Source organism: Pelophylax lessonae, assembly GCF_965119305.1.
Source record: "Pelophylax lessonae genome assembly, chromosome: 3".
Classification (NCBI taxonomy): Eukaryota; Metazoa; Chordata; class Amphibia; order Anura; family Ranidae; genus Pelophylax; species Pelophylax lessonae.
The window spans coordinates 19,102,729-19,125,845 of NC_138770.1; the positions used below are offsets into that span (position 1 = coordinate 19,102,729).

The 23,117-nt window shown below is 43.2% G+C and overlaps 4 protein-coding genes across 4 annotated transcripts in view; 3 read left to right on the forward strand and 1 right to left on the reverse strand.

The window, feature by feature from the left end:
• Nucleotides 1-23,117, forward strand: part of LOC309550239 (uncharacterized protein) — a gene marked incomplete at both ends in the record, with an annotated part of 1,760,330 nt that overhangs the window by 1,077,853 nt on the left and 659,360 nt on the right.
• Nucleotides 1-23,117, forward strand: part of LOC309548798 (uncharacterized protein) — a gene marked incomplete at both ends in the record, with an annotated part of 266,454 nt that overhangs the window by 174,698 nt on the left and 68,639 nt on the right. The window lies entirely within an intron of this gene.
• LOC309548801 (uncharacterized protein) lies at nucleotides 2,071-7,294 on the forward strand (the record flags this gene model as incomplete). The annotated part of the gene is made up of 2 exons (XM_082248743.1): nucleotides 2,071-2,747; nucleotides 7,236-7,294. The coding sequence occupies exons 1-2, from the start codon at nucleotides 2,081-2,083 to the stop codon at nucleotides 7,292-7,294; spliced, it is 726 nt and encodes a 241-aa protein (XP_082104869.1). The 5' UTR covers nucleotides 2,071-2,080.
• The window catches only part of LOC309548802 (uncharacterized protein), a gene marked incomplete at both ends in the record, with an annotated part of 29,684 nt that continues 21,116 nt past the window's right edge, over nucleotides 14,550-23,117 (reverse strand). Inside the window, one exon of the mRNA XM_082248744.1 lies at nucleotides 14,550-14,920. Within this exon, the coding sequence (XP_082104870.1) occupies nucleotides 14,550-14,920 (371 nt within the window). The remainder of the gene's footprint in view (nucleotides 14,921-23,117) is intronic.

Consider the following 23,117-nt stretch of genomic DNA (forward strand, 5'->3'; position numbering starts at 1 on the left):
GGGAGGGGGGGATATAAAATATGGGCGGAGCCTGCACAGGAACGTCTCATCTCGGCCATCCCAGGGAAGGGGTATCTGAGTGAAGGATCACATTGTGAAGCTTGTTTAGTCCGCACTGCTCAAGTCCCGGCTTTGTAATTCTATCATCTTGGATTTTAATGTTGAATAAAGCAGATAGACGGAGAGCACTAGAAGGGGTTTTATTTTCTACCCTCCCCCCATATATACCGTGGGGGAAGAGGAAGGAGGAGAGGAGTGAGCGATATCCCTAGAGGGGGAAGGGATCTGTGGGACTTGCTGGTAACACAGGAGTCAGATGGGAAGGTGAGTGGAAGTGACCACCAGCACCTTTCTCATCTGCAATTTCTGCATTGCACTTTATCATTTATATTGGCACTGAACGGTGCAACCTGACTGATGACACGTGTCACATGACACACATTTCTATCCTCTTATTGGACGATCACATTACTATTTATTCATTTCCTGATACTAATTAACCACTTGCCGACCGCTCCATGCAGATTTACTGCGGCAGGGCGTCTCGGCTGCACATATATACGTAGATCTACGTGATTATGTACACGTGGTGATTAGACACAGCAGGAAGCAGACTGTGGGAGGAGCGGGCTCAATCGCCGCCGGCCTCCAGCGATCTTCGGGGAAAACTAACAGGAGAACCGCCTGCCTATGTAAACCAAGCATGGGGCTCTCCTGTCACACAGGCACAGTGAGATTGTGTGTCAGCTAAGCTTTCCGATCTCTGTGTGCCTGTCACAGCACCCCTCCCCCCACCACACAGTCAGTAATCACATTTAGGCTTACATTTAACCCCTTGATCACCCCCAGTATTAACCCCTTCCCCGCCAGTGTCATTTATACAGTGACAGTGCATATTATTTAGCACTGATCACTTTAGTAATATCACTGGTCCACAAAAAGTGTCAGTGTCAGATTTGTCTGCTGCACTGTCGCAGTCCCGTTAAAAAAACGCTGATCGCCGCCATTACTAATAAAAAGTCCAAAAAAACGATTCCGTAGTTTGTAGGCGCAATAACTTTTGCGCAAACCAATGAAAATACGCTTATTACGATTTTTATTTTTTTACATAAATATGTAGCAGAATACAAATTGGCCTAAACTGATAAAAAATTTGATTTTTAAAAAATTTATTGTGAATGTTATATAACAGAAAGTAAAAAACTTTGTTTTTGTTTTTTATTTCAGAATTTTCACTCTTTTTTTTTTTTTTTTTTGTTTATACTGCAAAAAATTAAAATCGCAGATGTGATTAAATACCATCGAAAGAAAGCTCTGTTTGTGGGGAAAAAAGGACATCACTTGTATTTGGGTACAGCGTTGCACGACTTTTCAGTCGAATTTTCAGTTAAAGTAATGCAGCGCCAAATTGCAAAAAATGTCCTGGTCATTAAGGGGTAAATCCTTCCAGAGATGAAGTGGTTAATATATTTAATATTTTTGATTTTTAAGTCTGATTGTTACACAGCGCGGTGATATCGCACAGATTGGATTATTATTTCCCACTTATTGGCTACAGATTTGGGTGAAGCAATTTATTTTCAGTTTTTTGGCGCTGCATTTTATTTGATTTTTTGTTTTTGTGTTTAGTGAAAGATACTTTTTTGAATGGAAACTGCCATTGGGTGAATGTTTCTGTGAATATTTTTACACCATTGTTTACACTACATGATTGTACCAATTTATTATTTATTTTATATCACATTTAATATCTGATGATTTGATTGGAGGACAGACTTTTACATGGTGATAATAATGTGATAACATCCTCCAACTTTGGGACCTTAAACAGAAAGTGATCAGGAGGGAGGAGTCAGTAACCCAATGATGGTGGTCTTCAGATCAGTCCAGTCTTCATCTTGGTTGTTCTCCCTCCATCCTCACCCTCTGACTTCTGGTGGGGCTCAGCCCCGCTGTTATTCATGACTAAATCATGGACTAAATAAGGAAGTGCGGGACTTCTTGTGTTGGGAAGATGGGAACCAATCTGCTCACGTCTAGTAATAATCTTTTTATTTCTATTTTAGTAGATGGACGGGAGATGAGGAAAACCTCAGAGGATTGTCTCACTTTGTCTCCAAACTGTAAAGTAGAAGATGAGGACATCACACAGTATAGTCCAGGAGAAAACCCGGCTACCTCAAACGTCCATCCGGCACCACACAGTGTAGATGGACCATCGTATTCCTCTTATCCTGAGGAACCTCAGATTGTGAGGAACGGTGCTGGACCATCGTATTCCTCTTATCCTGAGGAACCTCAGATTGTGAGGAACGGTGCCGGACCATCGTATTCCTCTTATCCTGAGGAACCTCAGACTGTGCGGGACGGTGCCGGACCATCGTATTCCTCTTATCCTGAGGAACCTCAGACTGTGAGGGACAGTGCCGGACCATCGTATTCCTCTTCTCCTGAGGAACCTCAGACTGTGAGGGACAGTGCCGGACCATCGTATTCCTCTTCTCCTGAGGAACCTCAGACTGTGAGGAACGGTGCCGGACCATCGTATTCCTCTTATCCTGAGGAACCTCAGACTGTGAGGGACAGTGCCGGACCATTGTATTCCTCTTATCCTGAGGAACCTCAGACTGTGAGGGACAGTGCCGGACCATCGTATTCCTCTTCTCCTGAGGAACCTCAGACTGTGAGGGACAGTGCCGGACCATCGTATTCCTCTTCTCCTGAGGAACCTCAGACTGTGAGGGATGGTGCCGTCCTTCCAACAGATAAGAGTTTTTCCTGTACTGAGTGTGGGAAGTGTTTCCGTTTTAAATCCAAGCTTAATGTGCATAACAGATCTCACACCGGTGAGAAGCCGTTTTCCTGTTCTGAGTGTGGGAAATGCTTTTCATTTAAGTCCAATCTTTCCACACATCAGAGATTGCACACAGGTGAGAAGTCGTATTCCTGTTCTGAGTGCGGGAAATGTTTTTCACGCAAGTCTATTCTTTACAAACATCAGAGATTTCACACTGGCGAGAAGCTGTATTCTTGTCCTGAGTGCGGGAAATGTTTTTCATGCAAGTCATATCTTTCCACACATCAGAGATCACACACTGGTGAGAAGCCGTATTCCTGTCCTGAGTGCGGAAAAAGTTTTTCACACAAGTCTACTCTTTGCAAACATCAGAGATTGCACACTGGTGAGAAGCCGCATTCCTGTACTGAGTGTGGGAAATGTTTTTCACAGAAGTCTGATCTTTGCATACATCAAAGATTGCACACTGGTGAGAAGCCGTATTCCTGTCCTGAGTGCAGGAAATGTTTTTCAGAGAAGTCCTATCTTTACAAACATCAGAGATTGCACACTGGTGAGAAGCCGTATTCCTGTCCTGACTGCGGGAAATGTTTTGCACAGAAGTCCAATCTTTACACACATCAGAGATCTCACACGAGGTAGAAGCCACTTTCCTGTCCTGAGTGAGGGAAATGTTCCCCACTGAAGTCAGGGGGTCCCACACAACCCTTGAGGTGTATTAGTGCTTTGAGTGTGGGAAATGTCTTCTATATGAATGTTGCTGGATATGTGGGGAAGACGCACACCCTGATATACACCTCAGATATACTCCGTGGCTGATCTTCATCATGTAAGAAACAGTTGATAAGGAGATGAGAGATGACCAGAGACATGGATGAAGTGTTGTCCCGTGTTGGCTTTTCATTGGCTGAGTAAATTTTGGGGTGTAGAGTGGTAAGTAGAGCCATGAAATGAAGGAATCACCTTCAGAATGTCTTGCTTGTCTGTGTGACGGTTACTGATAATGATATAGCGGGTTACAGAGCTAGAAGCTGTGAGATCCCATATATCTTTATCAGTAAACTTTACACAGACAAGATAGAAATTCAGAAGTTGATGTCCCTTATTTCAATGCTCTACTTACCAGTGGTGACCCCGAAGCGTGTCTCTCTGTCTTCAGTCCATCCTTCCCCCATCCCCCAACAGGAGGGAAGGAGAACTCGGAGATAAACTAGGTGAGAACTTCTTTCCTTTGCTCCTGTGTGGGTTTGGGAGGCTTGGTGGAGTGCGGCACGAGAGGTAACACCGCTTGTCTTTATATTTCTACATATCTTGTCTGGGTGGAGGTTAGTGGTTGGAAAATATTTATAATGTTTGATTTTCTCTAAATAATTTCTGTTTCCCTTTGAAGGGAGATATTATGTGTGGTTTGATGAAGTGATTGGCTGAATAGTTACCACTTCACTTACATGTTTACTTTTTATAAAATAGATGAACAAATATGACAAGCATTCATTCATCCATGACAAATGTTGGTCTTATTTTATTTCATTCAGTGATTTCCTATGATTATTGGGTCCATCTAGTGTCCATAATGCGGTATTGAACTATTTTTCCTGATTGAGATATTTTGGAACTAATACCTCATTATGGCCACTAGTTGGAGCTGACGATTATAGGAAATCACTGTGTTTATTAGAATATGGCCAGAATTTGTCACGGCTGGACACATGCTTGTCACACTCAACCAACATATTGTTTGCATTGAACCCTTAGTTTCCTATGTCGGGGGGGGGGTCATACAAATACCGGAGATCACACTCATGTATTTATGAGTACAGTACACACGGAAGGACATAAATACCAGAGCTGTGTTTTCATTATTTTTGCACACATGGTAAAATGAAATGCAGATTTTTGGGCCTGAAGATTAGATAAAACCCCCAAACATATATTTTCTGAAATCAGAGGCCCTGGAGAATAAAATGGTGGTAATTGTTAAGGTGTTCCTCGTACACAAATGTCACCTTCATATCCAGGTTTATTTTCTCCTTTACCCCATTTTCTATGGTGTGAACTTTTCTACAATACTTTATTATAATAATGTAACACGTTGTGTATTATATTGTACACAAATTATTAATGACTCAGCCTCCACATTCCAGACAAGTCATTTTCCTGACCAATTGGATTTCTTCCTATACTATTTCCTGATTCTATGACTGCAATCTGGTAAAAGGCAAATTATAATAAAATAAATTATTAAACATAAATAAAAGGTGTAAGGAGGAAAATCTTTGGTACCCAAAATTGCTCATAGATGACACTGTAAAAGCTGCTACAGGTCATGAATGTAGACATCAGTAATGACCAGAGGGCAGTGGTCAGGAACATGTCATATACAGTCCTGGGTATAGAGTGTGGTGATCAGGAACATGTCATATACAGTCCTGGGTATAGAGTGCGGTGGTCAGGAACATGTCATATACAGCCCTGTGTATAGAGTGCAGTGGTCAGGAACATGTCATATACAGTCCTGGGTATAGAGTGCGGTGGTCAGGAACATGTCATATACAGCCCTGTGTATAGAGTGCGGTGGTCGGGAACATGTCATATACAACCTTGTGCGTAGCACTACTTCCTAGGGAGTTGCTGAAGACGAGTTCCCTTGGGTTACCATTAGCAATAGCAGAACATTCTGACATGTTTCCAAGTGTTTTTACCTCAGACAAGGACCAGTCCAGTTTCTTTGTTTTTTATGGTTTATTAGGAACTTGGATAGAAGGGATGAGTGGGGTACTCCAACTGAACTGAACTATGGACAATAGGCAGGGAAGATCCAGAAAAATGCTGGTTAAATGCTGATTAATGCTGGTTAACGCTATGTTGAGCTAGTCATGGCTAGGCCGCTACTTCACTTGGACCTTGGCTGTGAAAGAGTCCTTAGAGCTTCCTAATGTATTCCTTTCTTGAGGCAGCTAATCTTTAGGGTAGACTGTATTGCTGAACTTCAGGGCCCTTCCGGGTGCCCCCTTTACCCCCTAATCTTCAGGATTTCACAACCCCTTTTTCTTTAACACTCTGGAAAGCTGGCTCGTGGATCCCTTTGACCCCTTTGGAGTGGCCCCCTCTCTTAGGCAGACCCCTGGGCAGATCCTTAAGTACTCACGACACTGTTTTTCCAGAAGTATTCTGCCCAGCAGCTCCACTGGTCACACACCGGATCCTCTGCAGCACAGCTCAATCCCTGGTTCATAGACTGACCACCTGAACCACCTTCCTCACTTCAGCAGGAGGAGAGACAGCCGTCCACCTCCTCCTGGAACATTGCTCCCACCAAAAAACACCCTGTCACATGCCCCCTCAGGATTTATTTCCAATCCCAGGATGCATTGCAGCAATGCCCACCCACTGGGATAGTCATAAACCCTGGTGTGCTATTGGCTAGGTTTCCTCCCCTGTCCAACAAGATTCCTCATTGGATACAGTGGGGAGACTCCCCAGACTCAACAGGTCATACCCGGAAGCATGTGACGGGCTAAATTGACCGATCAGGCCCTCATGATAAGCAGACAGGGCCACTCTATGTTTTACCTTGCACCTACCTAGGAGGGTGTTACATGTGTATAGAGTGCGGTGGTCAGGAACATGTCATATACAGTCCTGGGTATAGAGTGCAGAGGTCAGGAACATGTCATATACAGTCTTGTGTAGAGTGCGGTGGTCAAGAACATGTCATATACAGCTCTGTGTATAGAGTGCGGTGGTCAGGAACATGTCATATACAGCGCTGTGTATAGAGTGCAGAGGTCAGGAACATGTCATATACAGTACAGCCCTGTGTATAGAGTGCAGAGGTCAGGAACATGTCATATACAGCACTGTGTATAGAGTGCAGTTGTCAGGAACATGTCATATACAGTCCTGTGTATAAGAGTGCAGAGGTCAGGAACATGTCATAGTAGAGTATTAGAAGCATGGCAGTCATATAGTCACTAGGGATAGAGTAATAATAATGATAAGAACACACCATCTGCTCTTTCAGAACACAGAACAGGAAGGAGAGGAGTGTGTCTGCGTCCAGCTGTGTCTGTGGTTATTGATGATGTCACGTGCTGATGTCACATGCTGATGTCACATGGTCTACCCGGTCCCTCCTCTTTTGGCTTGTGTAGGCTTTTTGGCAGGAAGTAAGGATATGGATTATTGGTCATCCCTTTCTTCTTTGTGATGGTGACCTGCAGTTCACATCTAGGCCTGAAGCCAGTAAATCAACACTACACTAGGGTACAGGGCCAGGACAAAGGAAGAAAATGCCCATGATGTAGATAAGGGTTACATATATGTCAGAACTTTTATGAAAAAAAATATATTTTATCATTTCTAAAATTTTGGTTTATGAGACAGATTCCAAGTCAGATTTGAGACAAATGTCTTCATTTCTGTTTAACTTTCCCAGCAGACAATGTGGTCTACAAACAAGTTGTGGATGAGTTAATTATAGATAAAGACCCTTAGGCTTGGTTCACACTACGTCGCGACCTGTGAAGTCGTGTGCAGCGCGATTTCGGCGCGACTTGCACGGACTTCATAAAATGAATGTCTATGCAAGCCGCTCCAGGTCGCCCCGAAGTAGTACAGGACCCTTTTTCTAAGTCGGAGCGACTTGTGTTGCTCCTATTGAAACAGCTCCTGTACCAGTCAATGGACCGCGACAGTGTGTGACTTGTCAAACTGACAAAGTCACCTGACAAGTCGGACTAGTGTGAATGGACACTTATAGTATCTGAACAATGGGGTTTCTGGTATCCACACACCACCAACCAAAGAGAAAGTGATCAATGTTTTCAAGGACCTTCAGGTCACATAAATGTGTATTGTAAAGAGACATCCTATGTTTTCCCGGGTGAAAGAAGTCATCATTCTCAGGGATTCCAGATGATGGCATTTTCTCTCTATTGTTCACTGAAAGGAAAAACAACCAAAGAATCAACATGCAAGAAACTTTTTGGAAAGAACTTTAAAACAAAAGAAAAAAAAGAAATAATATATTTTAGGATTATATAGAAAAAAAACTTGATATGTTTGGGATATCTTAGCAAGAGACTAACAGAAGTATCAAGACACTTATAAAGTTATTTATCTATCCATAATAAAATATAATTTTTTTAAAAGAAAGAAATTATAAATTTGCGTGGTATCAACAGTAGATAAAATGTAGAAATATCTGTGAGTAAGGTGTCTTACCTAGTGGGCTAAATAATAAGTCATTCTCTCCATTTTAGTTCCGATATTTCTGCCTTCACCAGGATTTGGCTGCTCAAAGACCAGGCCCTATTTTGTGATTCGGCACTGCGTGAATTTAACGGACAATTGCGTGGTCGTGCAACGCTGTACCCAAACAAAATTGACTTTCTTTTTTTTACCACAAACAGAGCTTTCTTTTGGTGGCATTTGATCACCTGTGCAATTTTTATTTTTTGCGCTATAAACAAAAAAAGAGCAACAATTTTGAAAAAATTATATTTTTCACATTTTTTATATGAAATTCTCAAAAAAAATTTAAAATTCAAAACTTTTTAACATTTTAGTCCAATTTGTTTTCTGCTACATATTTTTGATAAAAAAATCGCAATAAGTGTATTTTGATTGGTTTGCGCAAAAGTTATTGTGCTTACTAACTACGGGAAAGATTTGTCATTTTTATTGTTTTGTTTTTTTTTAACTAGTAATGGCGGCGATCTGCAATTTTTTTTGCGGGACTGTAACAATGCAGTGGATAGATAGGACCCTTGACTGACATTTTTGATACTTTTGGGGGTACCAGTGACATTACTACAGTAATCAGTGCTATAAATAGGCACTGTTACTGTAAAAATTACACTGGCAGGGAAGGGGTTAACTTTACTGGTGATCAAGTGTGTCTAACTGTCAGGGGAACGTGGCTTGTGAAGTAATCACAGAGACATGCTATCCTTTATAGCAGGATCGCATAACCTCTGTCATTACTTCAGTGAGAATGACAGACGGCTGTGTTTACATCAGTCGTCTGTCCTCTCACTGCTGCGGGAGATTGCGAGTGGCCGACGGCCATCGGAGCCGCCGGTCATATGCGCTGGCTCCCCAGCTGACGAGTGGGGGCGGGAGCGCGCCTCCGGTGGCACGCGATCACCCCCTAGCTACTCCCAGGCGAGTCCTGTACATGTACAACACTTTGCCTGGGAGCGCCAGTCTGCCGCCATACAACTGCGGCGGGCGGTCGGCAAGCAATTAATACAACTGATTATTACCCTTGAGTTGAACCAATTGTGCATTCGTAAGAATTTAGCCCACTAGGTAAGACGCCTTACTCATAGATATTTCTCTATTTTATCTTCTGTTGATCCCACTCAAATTAATAATTTCTTTCTTTTTAAGAAAGCGTAGGCTCATAGATTTACTGCTTTTTTCCCTTCTTTCTTCTCACATATAGTTGTCCTGATTAATAAAATCCCAAATAATACAAATAAACAATAGATAGTGCAGCGCTAATAACTAAATAGACATAAAATAGACATAAATATAAAAGTAGAAAGTCCCAATGTGAAGAAGTGTGATCATGCACAAAAATGGTACGATGTGCATCCAACACCCAGTGACACAGTCTCCTCACCTCAATGATAGCCCCTGTTTTTTAACCCAGACGGGCTAATAGAGCTATTAACTGTCTCAAAATTCAGCGTAGTCCTGGTCCAGAAGACACATATCATAAGACCGCAGATTCTTATTCAGGGGGCTCGCTATATAATACCAGACCACTTCCTTAGGATGTTAGGGTGAGCAAACTCCATTCCACAGAAAATACACTCAACCATAAAAGAGAAGAGGTTTGGACATAGTGCTTTATCCCTTAATAATGCTTTAATGATAGATATGCATATAAAATTACCTGAAAAGGCACTGAGCACAGTGCACTAAAATCGCCTGACAAGATAACACACCGATCACGATGGATGGCGGGTGATGTCACCGGCCCCTCCCCCTCCATACGCGTTGCGTCCCTGGGTGGGACTTCCTCAGTGAATGAGAGGGTGCATAGCAGCTTTCATTTATTATTTCTCAGGTGGGCTGATTTTATTTTTCCTTAACATTGTGATTTGATCCTTGTATTCCAGGGATTTTTCCTCCCATGGGCTGGCAGGCTAATATGGGTCCATAGACCTCCTCCCTCAGATTACCCTGTTTGCTCTAGTGTAGTAGACCTCCTCCCTCAGATTACACTGTTTGCTCTAGTGCAGTAGGGTAAGTAAGCATTCATTTACTATTAAATCATTTGTCCCCATAATATCACACATAAGAAATGTTCCTGAACCTTGTATGGAAATATGATGCTAACCCTGTATGGATATCTCTTACTACTACTACTTTGGAAGGGGGGGTGTATGAATAAATAACTTGTGATGTGTATTTGATCTTGCACCAATATCTCATGAAGATATAGTTTTCTTATGTCTTTACTCTTCTTTCCTCATAAATTTGTTTTTAGTGTCTTATGGTTATACCTTTTCAATGTATTAAAGGCATTTGGTCCTGAAGTAGTGGATGATATGCGAAATGTGTCGACCCTCATACAAAGATCTAAACGTAGCCTTTGTGTTGTAATGTATTCTGCAATTATTAAAAGATGCTTTTTTATACTGTATAAAATAAAAGATGTATTACTTGTACTGTACATATTGATGTAACAAGAGAAGTACTGTATATTTAAAGTTCCATATCCATTGCTCTTCCTTTCTCCCCCTATGTACTAATCAGGGATGATACTTTGTCACAATAATTATTTAAATCATACTCCATTCCACATATCTTTCTAATTCACACATATTCAAATAGTAGTGTAAAGTATGTGTAGCTCTACCCTGGAGGGCCGCTTGATTTTTGGGTCCCCCCTATCCCTGCACAGTCAGGCAACATGCATTTTCCAACTCTCACAAGAAGACAAAGAATCAGTCTATGGGCTTGTTTTTATTGGGAAAATCAACTTGGATGGGGAAAAGGAGTTATGGGATGCCCAACTTGACTTGATTTGAACACCACAAGGACAAATTCCTTCTCTCTGTACTCTGAAAAATGGCAAATCCTGGACTGTTCACTCCGGAACAATGACAGTCTCTCTTAATTTGGCAAATAAACATTCCACTTAAAGAGACCCTGTGTCACCTTAGTGAAATTTTAGCAAAGTCCCAAACATGTAGGAGCTCTATGTCCCCTCTCTTGAAAATCCCAGCGCACCTGGCTGCCTTGTAATATGTCCCAACAAATGGGACTGGGTCTAGCTGGTGGCACTATACCCGGAAAGGACTTGTTTGACCAGCGCTGCCTTCTCTAAACTATTTCTATATTAAACAATATCTCCTTTATATTCAATAAGGTGCAATACAAAAATAAACAATTCATCAATCCAAAATGTTAAGTAAAGTGCCGTGCTTGAATTAACGTCTTAAGTGCTTTCAAAATGCTTGATGCACAGTGAATAAATATGGTGCCACTCATTGCTCCCTTCCTGGGTCCCTACTAGTGATGGGCCGAACACCCCCCCCCCCCCCCCGACTCAGTTTGCACCAGAACACCGCGAATGGGGGAAAACTTTGTTACAACATTCAAACTTCATTAAAGTCTATGGGACTCGAACATGAAAAATCAAAAGTCCTAATTTTAAAGGTTTATATGCAAGTTATTACCATAAAAAGTGTATGGGGACCCAGGTACTGCCCTGGGAGACATGCACCAATGCAAAAAAAAAACATTTTTAAACAATTGTTTTTATAGGAGCAGTGATTTTAATGATGCATAAAGTGAAACAATAAAAATGAAAAATTCCTTTAAATATCGGGGGGGGGGGGGGTGTCCCCTTATTGTGCCTGTAAAATGGCGCATCTGTACGATGTATGGAGCCTGATGCAGCAATACTAACATTTCTAAAGGAAAAAATGTAATTTAAACTTGCTCGTGGCTGTAATGTATTGTCGGCTCCCCGCAATACAGATAAAAAAATATGAAAAAAAAAAAATAAACGGCATAGTGTCCCCCCCAGTCCCTTCAGGTCTGGTATGGATTTGGATCTGGTAAGCCAATTTTATAAAAAAAAGCGCGGGTGCAGGAACAAACACTGCTGTTAAAAATACCATGCAGAATTCAAATCGCATGTACTTATAATACAGATGCAAAAAAATAGGGCCTTGAGTGTTGGTGGTGCTCTAAACTAAAAACATAGTTGGAAGCTTGCATAATCAAGATTGAGGAATAGGATAGGCAGCATATACAGTCTTCAAGGGATGCCAGACCCCTAGCAAATTCAATCAGTTACATCAGCAGCAGGGCTTGATAGCTGCTGTTGATCCAGGACAGATTCATTTTGATAAATGTCAGCTGGTCAACAGAGTCTGTGGACAGACGCACTCTTTTATCCATCACAAAACCTCAAGCAGCACTAAATGTCGGTTCGGAAAGCACGCTGGAAGCAGGACAGGCCAGTAGCTCCATTGCATATTGAGCAAGTTCTGGCCAGTGGTCCATCCTCAAGACCCAGTGGATGCTCACTTGGAAAGGTCTCCAAGTCTACTCTTGCCCCTAGATAATCCTGCACCATATGATGGAGATACTGCCAGTGGTTGTTTAAACCTAACAGCCCTGGGTGCTGAGGACTAAAGAACTGTTTAAAGGCATCCATCAGCCGGCCACCTTCTCCACCGCTCCTCCTTTGGCTGAACAATGCCTCAGAAACACGTCCAAAGAACATTAACCTCCCAGTGTCTGGAAAGGGGTTACACAAATTTTTCTTCAAGTCGTCCTCAAGATGTTTCATCCTCTGCTCCCTCTGAGAAGGCAGGATGAGCTCTGCAACTTTACCCTTGTAAGGTGGATCAAGAAGGGTTGCCAACCAGTAATTATCCCTCTCCTTGATACCATGACTCCTCTGGTCCTTTCGCAGGCTTTGCAGAATCAGGGAGCCCATGCAGCGTAATTTTGAGGAGGCATGCGATTCCGAGTCCTTTGGGGTCACTAAGGATGACATTGTCAGAAGGAGCAACCTCTCCCCAGCCACGTACAACTCCTGGGGTTTCTGGGGAATGAAAACCATCCCTTGAAGACTGCTGTATGTTATCCTCTACATCCATGCTGCCACAATCCTCATCCTCCTGTGTTTTATGAACCTGCAGGAATGTTATCTGCATAAAGGTGACCTTGTGAAGAAAGGATGTCCTCCTCTTCCTCCCACTGTTCTGCCTCAAATGCCCTGTCCATGATTCCATGAAGCATGTGCTCCAGCAGGAAGACTAGATAGACAGTGTCACTGATGCATGCATTGTTGTGGCTCACCATCCTTGTGGCCTCCTCAGATGGTGACAAGACAGTGCATGCATCCTTTATCAGCAGCCACTGGTGTGGCGAAAAGAAGCCACGCTCCCCTGAGCCTGTCCTTGTGCTATACTCACACAGATACTCATTAATGGCTCTCTGCTGCGTGTGCAGACACTGCAGCATTGCCAATGTTGGGTTCCACCTGGTGGGCATGTCACAAATGAGGCGGTTGGTGGGCAGGTTGAATTCTCGTTGAATGTCAGGTAGCTTTTTGGTGTCATTGGTTAGGAAGTGGCATATTCTGGAGATGTTGTAGAGGATGAGGTGGCAAGCTTTGGAAAGTGATTGGATGTGGGGCCGAAAGGAGAGTTCAGAGTGCAGGATAACACCTAGCACCCTGGCATGTGGGAATGGGTTAATAGCTAAGCCATTGATTTTGATGGAGAAGTCAGAGGAAGAAGCACATGGGGGAGGAAATATGAGCTTGGTTTTTGATAGACTGAGCTTGAGGAAGTGGTGTGACATTAAGGCTGATATGTCTGTCAGTAAATTAGTGATACATGAGGAGACTGACGGAGTGAGCTGAGGGGTAGAGAGATAAATTTGGGTGTTGTCAGCGAAGAAATTATATTATTATTATAATATTATATTGAAAGCCATGGGAGGCTATCAGCTGCCCTAGAGAGGAGGTGTAGATCGAGCATAGGAGAGGTCCAAGAATAGAACCTTGGGGGACCCCAACAGAGAAGGGAAGAGGAGAGGAGGAAGTAGAACTGTAGGTAACGCTATAGGTGCAGTTTGATAAGTAGGAAGAGAACCAGCGAAGAGTACAATTATGGAGACCAAAGTCGTGGAGTTTTTTGAGGAGGAGTGGGTGGTCAATCGTATCAAAGCAGCAGAAAGGTCTGGGAGTAGTAGTACAGAATAGCATCCATTGGTTTTTACAGTTTGTAGATAGTTTGTTCGTTTTAGGAGGGCAGTTTGTATGGAGTGTTGAGGGCAAAATCCACACTGAAGGGGATCAAGAAGGTTATTCTCAGTGAGGTGGTTGCTTTGCTTATTTGGTTGTAGACCAGACGTTCAAGAAATTTGTATAAAAAGGGGAGCAGGGAAATGATACTGAGCACCATCTAAAAGCCAAATTAGGTATTTGGGGTTTTAAATCAATGGTTGGTTTAATCCTGTGGTTTTATTTAATTTATGTCCTTCAATGTGTACTGTACTCATAAATACATGAGTATGATCTCAGATATTTGTATGAAACTCCCCTGACATAGGAAACTAAGTGGTCTATGCAAACAATATGTTGGGTGAGTTTGACAAGCATGTGTCCAGCTGTGATAGATTCTGGCCATATGTGAATAAACACAGTGATTTCCTATAATCGTCAGCTCCAACTATTGGCCATAATGAGGTATTAGTTCCAAAATAGTTAGTTTCCGCACTCAGGACAGGAAAAAGTTTTCTCCCCCGTGTGAGCTCTCTGATGTCTGTAAAGAATGGACTTCTGTGAAAAACATTTCCCGCACTCAGAACAGGAATACGGCTTCTCCCCCGTGTGGAGTCTCTGATGTGTGTAAAGAATGGACTTCTGTGTAAAACATTTCCCGCACTCAGGACAGAAATATGGCTTCTCCCCCGTGTGAGATCTTTGATGTTTGTAAAGATTGGACTTGTCTGAAAAACATATCCCGCACTCAGGACAGGAATATGGCTTCTCCCCCGTGTGAGATCTTTTATGCATAGTAAGACGAGATATAAAACGAAAACACTTCCCGCATTCAGTACAGGAAAGCCTCTTATCTGTTGGAAGGACGGCACCGTCCCTCACAGTCTGAGGTCCCTCAGGATAAGAGGAATACGATGGTTCGGCACTGTCCCTCACAGTCTGAGGTTCCTCAGGATAAGAAGAATATGATGGTCCGGCACCATCCCTCACAGTCTGAGGTTCCTCAGGATTAGAGGAATACGATGGTCCATCTACACTGCGTGGTGCCGGATGGACATTTGAGGTAGCCGGGTTTTCTCCTAGACTATACTGTGTGATGTCCTCATCTTCTAATTTACAGTCTGGAGACAAAGTGAGACAATCCTCTGAGGTTTTCCTCATCTCCCGTCCATGTACTAAAATAGAAATACAAAGATTATTACTAGACATCAGCAGATTGGTTCCCCTAAACCAGGACTCTGTCCACATCAGGCAGCTTTGTCTCTGAGGATCTTACAATTCCACCCTCAAGGTAACTAGTAAATGGGCCTCTGATCTCCTACCAGTTCATTTATTTATTCATGGACTTTAGTCAGAGAGTGAGAAAACAACGAGAACTGTCTTTGATAGGAGTGACAGTGATGAGGGGATTATAGGATGAGTGTCCCCCTTCCCCTCAATCACTTATTGCCATCTTCCCAATACACGAAGTCCCACACTTCCTTATTTAGTCCATGATTTAGTCATGAATAACAGTGGGGCTGAGCCCCACCAGAGGTCAGAGAGTGAGGATGGGGGGAGAACAACCAAAATTAAGACTGGACTGATCCTGAAGACCACTATCATTGGGTTACTGACTCCTCCCTCATTATCAGTTTCTGTTTAAGGTTCCAAAGTTGGAGGATGTTATCACATTATTATCAACATGTAAAAATCTGTCCTCCAATCAAATCTTCAGATATAAAATGTCCAGCTGGTAGAAAATTAGTTTATCAAAAGAGAATCCATATTATGTGTATATAGAGCAATGAGTAGAGGGGAGAGAGCAGAAGTATAGAGTATATGGTGCAGGGGTCAGGAGTATGTAATATAAAATATAAATGATATATTAAAAAAATACCCTCCAATGGAGTAGGGACTATTATGGGCATATCGGACAAAACAAATTCCAAAAACATGGACTATAAAACAATATCCATTTTATTACATACAGACTGAAAACTAGACTATAAAAGAATGTGGCTTGTGAACATTTGTGTAATAACATGCTGGAAAGAGAGGCTGAATTGTGGCCATCTAACATGAACTTCCAGACCAACAGGCTGGAGCAGAGTGGTTGGTGCAGCTGAGCTGCCAGAACGGCACCATGCTTTGCTGTTACCGGTGGTTTTGCAGTGACACCACCCAGCCTGATGAATCTGTGAGTCTGGAAGCTCATGTTAGATGACCTCAGCTGCCTGCTCTGTATTCAGCATTACACTTACCATTGGATGACAGTTCCATCTAGCAGTGTGGTGTTGCTGTCACTAGTGTAATTACATCCATCTGAGGATACCTGGTCCTATTTTGATGCCCCCTGTGGCTCTGCAGACAATCACAGTGCCCTCTGTCTTAAGCCTAAGCATCATGGTGGCACAATTTCTTGTCTTTATGATCCTTGGCTTGTCCATGTGAAGGCAGTGTATATGGCCGGAATACCTTTATACCTACCATATGAGCATCCCGAAGAAGATTTCCGACCCTCATTTTCGAGACCCCCTCGGATGTCTCATTTCATTATTATGTTTTGGTTGAGGTCTTGGTAATCATACCGGTAAACTGCTATTTCACAAATGTTCACAAGCCACATTCTTTTATAATCTAGTTTTCAATCTGTATGTAATAAAATGGATATTGTTTTATAATCCATGTTTTTGGAATTTGTTTTGTCTTATATGCCCATTATAGTCCCTACTCCTACGGAGGGTATTTTTTGGATGTTATGACCGGGATGATGGCATTCTCACAGCTTTCCACCATTTACATTTAAAAAATAAATTATACAGTGTAAGGGTCAGGACTCTTAAGCTTCCACTGATTCCTGAATACCAATATTATATGTTTAGATGAGGCAATTTGCAGAGATCCCACACCGCTGCCTCCCATCTCCTGAGACTGCACTCAGTGACTTGGGTGTGAGACTATACAGACATATCCCTCCACCCGGCACAGCCAGCAAATAACAGAGCAAGTAACCCCGGGAGAATTGTTCTATAAGAGATCTTACTAAACCCGAGCATGGGGCAGAAGAACCAAAACTCATGTCCTAGGTGCCTAGGTCTGGTAACACCTATAGTGAAAATGAACATTTTGCTGCCAGCTGAACCCCAGAATCTCCATAAATCCAGTCTAGAGACATAAATTGTGTCTGCAGCACAGAGAAGGAAGATTATCGGAGAGAAATACAGGAATACAAGATGGGGAACACAGCTCAGGAAAGTGACCAGGGGATTACAGGCTGATATCACCCAGTCCCCGCCCTATTCTGGACCAATCAGTGAGCAGTATGGGTGGAGGAATGTATTTAGTGTTAATGACCCACCTGTGCTGATCTCTGTAGGAGTGTCCTCCTCTATAAATGTCCCCGTTATTCCATCCTCCTCCATAGACTGCTGATCATCCCTCACATACATCTCTTCTTCTTCTGCTTTAACCTCAAATTCTATATCGATTGGATCTCCACTCTAAATCAAAAAAATGAGAGAAAATATAATCTGTAAAATATAAGATTTATTATTGTGACATCACATAAAAATACACACATTGTCTCCATGAGTCTGTGTTTTATAAGCTCTGCCCACTAACCTTATAACAGTGAGGGATGGTGTGACCTTCCTGTGTGGAATCCCGGGAATACAGAGGACGGGGACATCTCTCTGGTGGGTTCCTGGTATTAGGTGGCTCCATCATATCCTTGTGTCCTTCTGAAAACTCCTCCATCACTCCATACTCCTCATCCTCCTCTTTATACTCTTCTTTAACATCAATATTATCATCCCCGAGGTTTCCACTCTGAATATATAATAAAACATTAATTGTAACAAACATGCTGTGTATAAATCAGAACTACAAATAATTGTCACTCATCTACCTGATGATGGTGGGGGATGGTGTGATCTTCCTGTGTGGAATCCCTGGAATACAGAGGACGGGGACATCTCTCTGGTGGGTTTCTGTAGCTGGATGACTCCGCCATGGTGTCCTGGTACAGATCTTTGTGTTCCTTTAGAAACTCTGACTCCTTCATCACCCCATCCTCATCATCCTCCTCTTTTATCTCTTCTTTAACCTCAACTTTAGAAACTCTCAGATTTCCACTCTGAATATATAATAAAAATGACATCAATGGTAACAATGCAGATAATGTACAGATCCTAATGATACTATCAGTGATTGTTCCTCATCTACCTGATGATGGTGAGGGATGGTGTGACCTTCCTGTGTGGAATCCCGGGAATACAGAGGACGGGGACATCTCTCTGGTGGGTTCCCATTACTGGATCCATCTGTAGGAAACACACACACTGACTGAATACATTGTTTCTATGTGTTTATCAGATGATGGGGGATCTAGGTGGAGCCTCCGTACTGCTCTCTCCTTTACAATAAAGTCTCCTCTTACCCGGTGATGTGAGGGGCGGCTGATTCTCCATCATGACGTCCTTGTAGAGATCCTTGTGTCCTTCTAAATACTCCCACTCCTCCATGGAGAAATAGACAGTGACATCCTGACACCTTATAGGAACCTGACACACACAATGATATAGATAACATCCACACACATAGTTAATCTGGTTGAAAAAAGACACAAGTCCATTTAGCTTAACCAACATAGAAAAAAAAAAAAAACCACACATAGAAAATCTCCCTGTATTCAATCCTATACGCTTACCACTGATAACATTAGACCTTTCAGAGTAAGAATTGTTAACCATTATTCTCTGTCTTTTAGCCAGTTTTCTATTCCTTTTGCAAATGGATTTTACAGCCTGTAGACTTTATACCTTACACATTAGCCATGTGTGGGGAACTGTGTAACACGCTTTTGAAAAAAAAAAACAAGTATACCCCGTCCACAGCCCCCCCTCTGTCCAAGTATACCACGTCCACAGCCCCCCCTCTGTCCAAGTATACCACGTCCACAGCCCCCCCTCTGTCCAAGTATACCAAGTCCACAGCCACCCCCTCTGTCCAAGTATACCACGTCCACAGCCACCCCCTCTGTCCAAGTATACCACGTCCACAGCCACCCCCTCTGTCCAAGTATACCACGTCCACAGCCACCCCCTCTGTCCAAGTATACCACGTCCACAGCCACCCCCTCTGTCCAAGTATACCACGTCCACAGCCACCCCCTCTGTCCAAGTATACCACGTCCACAGCCACCCCTCTGTCCAAGTATACCACGTCCACAGCCACCCCCTCTGTCCAAGTATACCACGTCCACAGCCACCCCCTCTGTCCAAGTATACCACGTCCACAGCCACCCCTCACACACAATGATACAGTCACCATCCAGACACATCCCTTGTCTGTTACTGGATAATGTCCCAGAATTCCCAGCACCGCTCACCTCTCCTCCATGATCTCTCTGGTGACTTCTAGAATCTTCTTTGTATTTCTCTATTCTATCAAGGAGGGAGGTGGAGGCAATGTGATGGTCATATGATCTCCAGACTTCACAGGAGGAAAACTTTAAATCTGAATACAAATAGTAAAATCAAATGATATTCCCAGAATCATCCTCACCTCTCCATTCAGGTTTCCACTTGATTAAAGCCCCACCTCAGGTATAATTTACCCACACAGGACCCCCACACTACGCAGAGTAAACGTTTGCTGCAGGCATTCTGACATCATTACATACAACGCAGAACAAACAGACACACTTTGATAGTGAGGATGCCAAGGGTCCGCCCACATCCTAAGAGCATGAGGAAAAAAAGCCAGATGAAGGGACAATGGGAGGAGCTGTGAGGTCAGTGTGATGTCATAGGACATATAGACTCCTGAATTCAGGGACATTTGGATGGGGAGATTTGAGGGGCCCTCTATATGAGGCTCTCATGTGAGCAGGTGACGTGAGGAGGAACGGAGGATAAATACCAGACAAATTTCTCCAGAGCTCCTAATGGTGGGGATGGATTTTGCTGCATGCTGGTGCCAACATTCCACCCCCCCCCCCCCCCCAGGGTCACTGCAGGTGTGGAGAAAATCTGTGTAAGAGGATATGGAGGAGAGATGAGGAGGAGATCCAGGAATCAGGATAAAGGTCAGAACAAGCAACAGACGAGCGCATCCAAGAGATGAGGGGGGGGGGGGGGAGTCACTTAAGGTGACCATAGATACATGGAAATTCAGCTGGTTCAGCAGGGATTGGTCACATTTCCATCCATGTGTGGTCACTGCCAGATAAAAGTCACTCCATCAGCGGCTGCAGCCAATAGCTTCATCACTGATCTGTGTATTCTGAGAGTGGAGGAGCGCCCCCCATTGTCAGAATACAATAGTGCAGCAGGGGGATTCCCCCATCCCCCTCCAATGTGTGGATTGTCCGCTGGCTGAACTATAAAACTGAACCATGTATGGCCAGCTTTATATAGCAAGATATATTATTCATCAACTGATCCCCCTGAAGGGGTTAATCTACATATTACCTCCTCTGCCGCCAATTCCTGCATTGTCGTCTCTCTCCGTCCTACCAAATGGAACGTCCTGTCTGAATCTGACATTACTTCCTGTCTGTATTCCATAGAGACTTCCTGTCTGGGTAGAGGTGAGATCACCACCTTGTGGAGCTCAGAGGAACTGCAGCCCTGAGAACCGTCTGGTAGTGTGAACACGGCCTTGTGCTGTGTGTGTATGTACTGTATATCCTTCCCCTTTCTCTCCTCCCTGAGTGTGTATGAAGAGGCGGAGCTCCTGCTGGAACAGCGGTCGGAGGAGGTAGCCGAGTCTAGGAGGGAGACTGACAGAAAGCGCAGCAGACTTGCAGGAGTGAGCGAGGAGGATCCAGTTCCTTTACCATCGGAGGTGAGGAGAGTGTGAAGGATGTTTGTGACTCTGGTAGCTGAAAAGCTGGGAGTTATATTGCTCTGGTGAGTGAGGAAGCACTACTAAGGGGGCGCCCCCACCATCACGTGTGTAAGAGGCGTAAGAAGGCGTGGCTACACTACAGCTAACACAGTTTGGAGCACGGAGCACTTTCACACCTTATCAACATTTCATTCATTTGTGGACTTTTTTTTAGCAATATAAATTAATTAAAGTAGATGCAAAGTGAAAGCAGTGGACTTGCAGAGAACACTATATTGAATACACAATATTGTATGATTACATGAATTTGCATAGATGTTCACTTTATTTATTATAGCAGCAAATATAAGATTAAAGAAGTAGGTACAAAATGGAAGCAGTGGATCTGCAGGAAACAGCATCTTGAGCACAAAGCACTTTATGTTGTATATGAATTTTCACATGGTTCAGTTTCCTTAGATTATTGATAAAACACCATAAGATCAATGAAGTAGGTGTAAAGTCGAAGCAGAGGATCTACAGAGAATATTATTATTTTTTTTTTTTTTTGTGCACCGGTCCTGGAGGTACTGCAATACCAGGTCGATGCGTGGAGTGGACAGAGCAAGCTCTTCTTCCATCTCCCTGTTCTAAAAATCCATTTAATATATGGTCCCCAGATAGGGGACGTATCAGATATTTAAATGATAAGAACAGATACTACACTTGATCTTAGCCAAAAGGCCGAGAAGCAATCAGAGAAGATTATTTTGAGCCCCTAGCACTTTATATATGAATGTATCCACATATTTTAGTGTATTTGTGATAATTTATGTGCACACACAATAGGACAGCGCTGTGACACATAATGCTCTTCTAGTTGATAAAGGGAATTCTTACTTTTGTTACAGCAGCAGTCCGGTATAAGTTATTTTTGTAGGTATTTGAGTTTTTACACATAGCGCGGGTTTTTTCCATTGATATTGGTGACATAATTGCCCAAATCTGGGGATCAGGAGCCATTTCCACCCTTTACTCTCGGCTGGGGTTCTTTGTATCCATATAACAGATGTTCTACATGACTAAATCTGCAATCAATTTTACTGCAAAATCAAAGGTGCCAAAATGTCTCCCCCCCCCCCCCCCCCCCCGAGCAGTAATAACTAGATTTTTGTACTTACCGTAAAATCCTTTTCATTGAAGTCCATTGACAGACGCAGCTCCATATCTTCGTAGACCACTGGGTTATGCTCCTCCCATCAGGAATAGGACACTAGGCAGCAAAAAGCTTTACCACACCTATGGGGCTGTCCCTGCAGGCATAACCCCACACACTCTGCTACAGCCCTCAGATTCATTGTAAGCAGTGTTTAGAATACAAAAAAACCCATTTCACTCATAAGTAGAGGGGTGGGTGCTGCGTCTGTCAATGAACTTCAGAGAAAAGGATTTTACGGTAAGTACAAAAATCCAGTTTTCTCTATCATCCATTGACAGACGCAGCTCCAGACCATTGGGACATCCCAAAGCAGTATATGCATGAGGGGTGGGAAAAACAACGCAAAGAAGAACGGAATTCCCCAAAGGCTAAACTTAGCCAACCAGGTGACCTGGAACTCAACCTGGAACAACTGGAGCTCACCTAGAAAAAATTCACACCCTCAAAGAGCAGCAAAAAAAAGGTGCTCTTTTTAACAGCAGCTTGCCAAACCTTGCAGCCAAAAGAAGCATCCGAAGATGCCAACACATTAACTTTGTAGAATTTTGTGAACGTATGCACAGATGACTAAGTTGCCGCCTTGCAAACTTGCATCACTGACGCCTGATGGCGAAAAGCCCAAGAAGCACTCAGTGCTCTAGTAGAATGCGCCTTCACAGGGAAAGGAGGAACCTGACCCTTCAGTGAATAAGCCTGAACAACCGTCTGCCTGATCCATCTGGATATGGTCGCAGCAGATGCAGCCAATCCTTTACGAGGTCCCTCGGTAAGGACAAAAAGAGCCTCTGATTTTCTGAAAGACTCAGTGGCTGCCAGATAAACCCTGATCGCTGGAACCACTTCCAAAGAATGCAAGGCAATTTCCTTGGGATGCTTGGGCTTGAGACAGAGTGAAGGCAGCACAATGTCTTCATTCAAGTGAAAATCAGAAACCACCTTAGAAAGAAAAGAATGATTAGGTTGGAGTACCACCTTATCTTTGTGGACCGCCAAATAGGGTGAGTGGCAAGACAATGTTG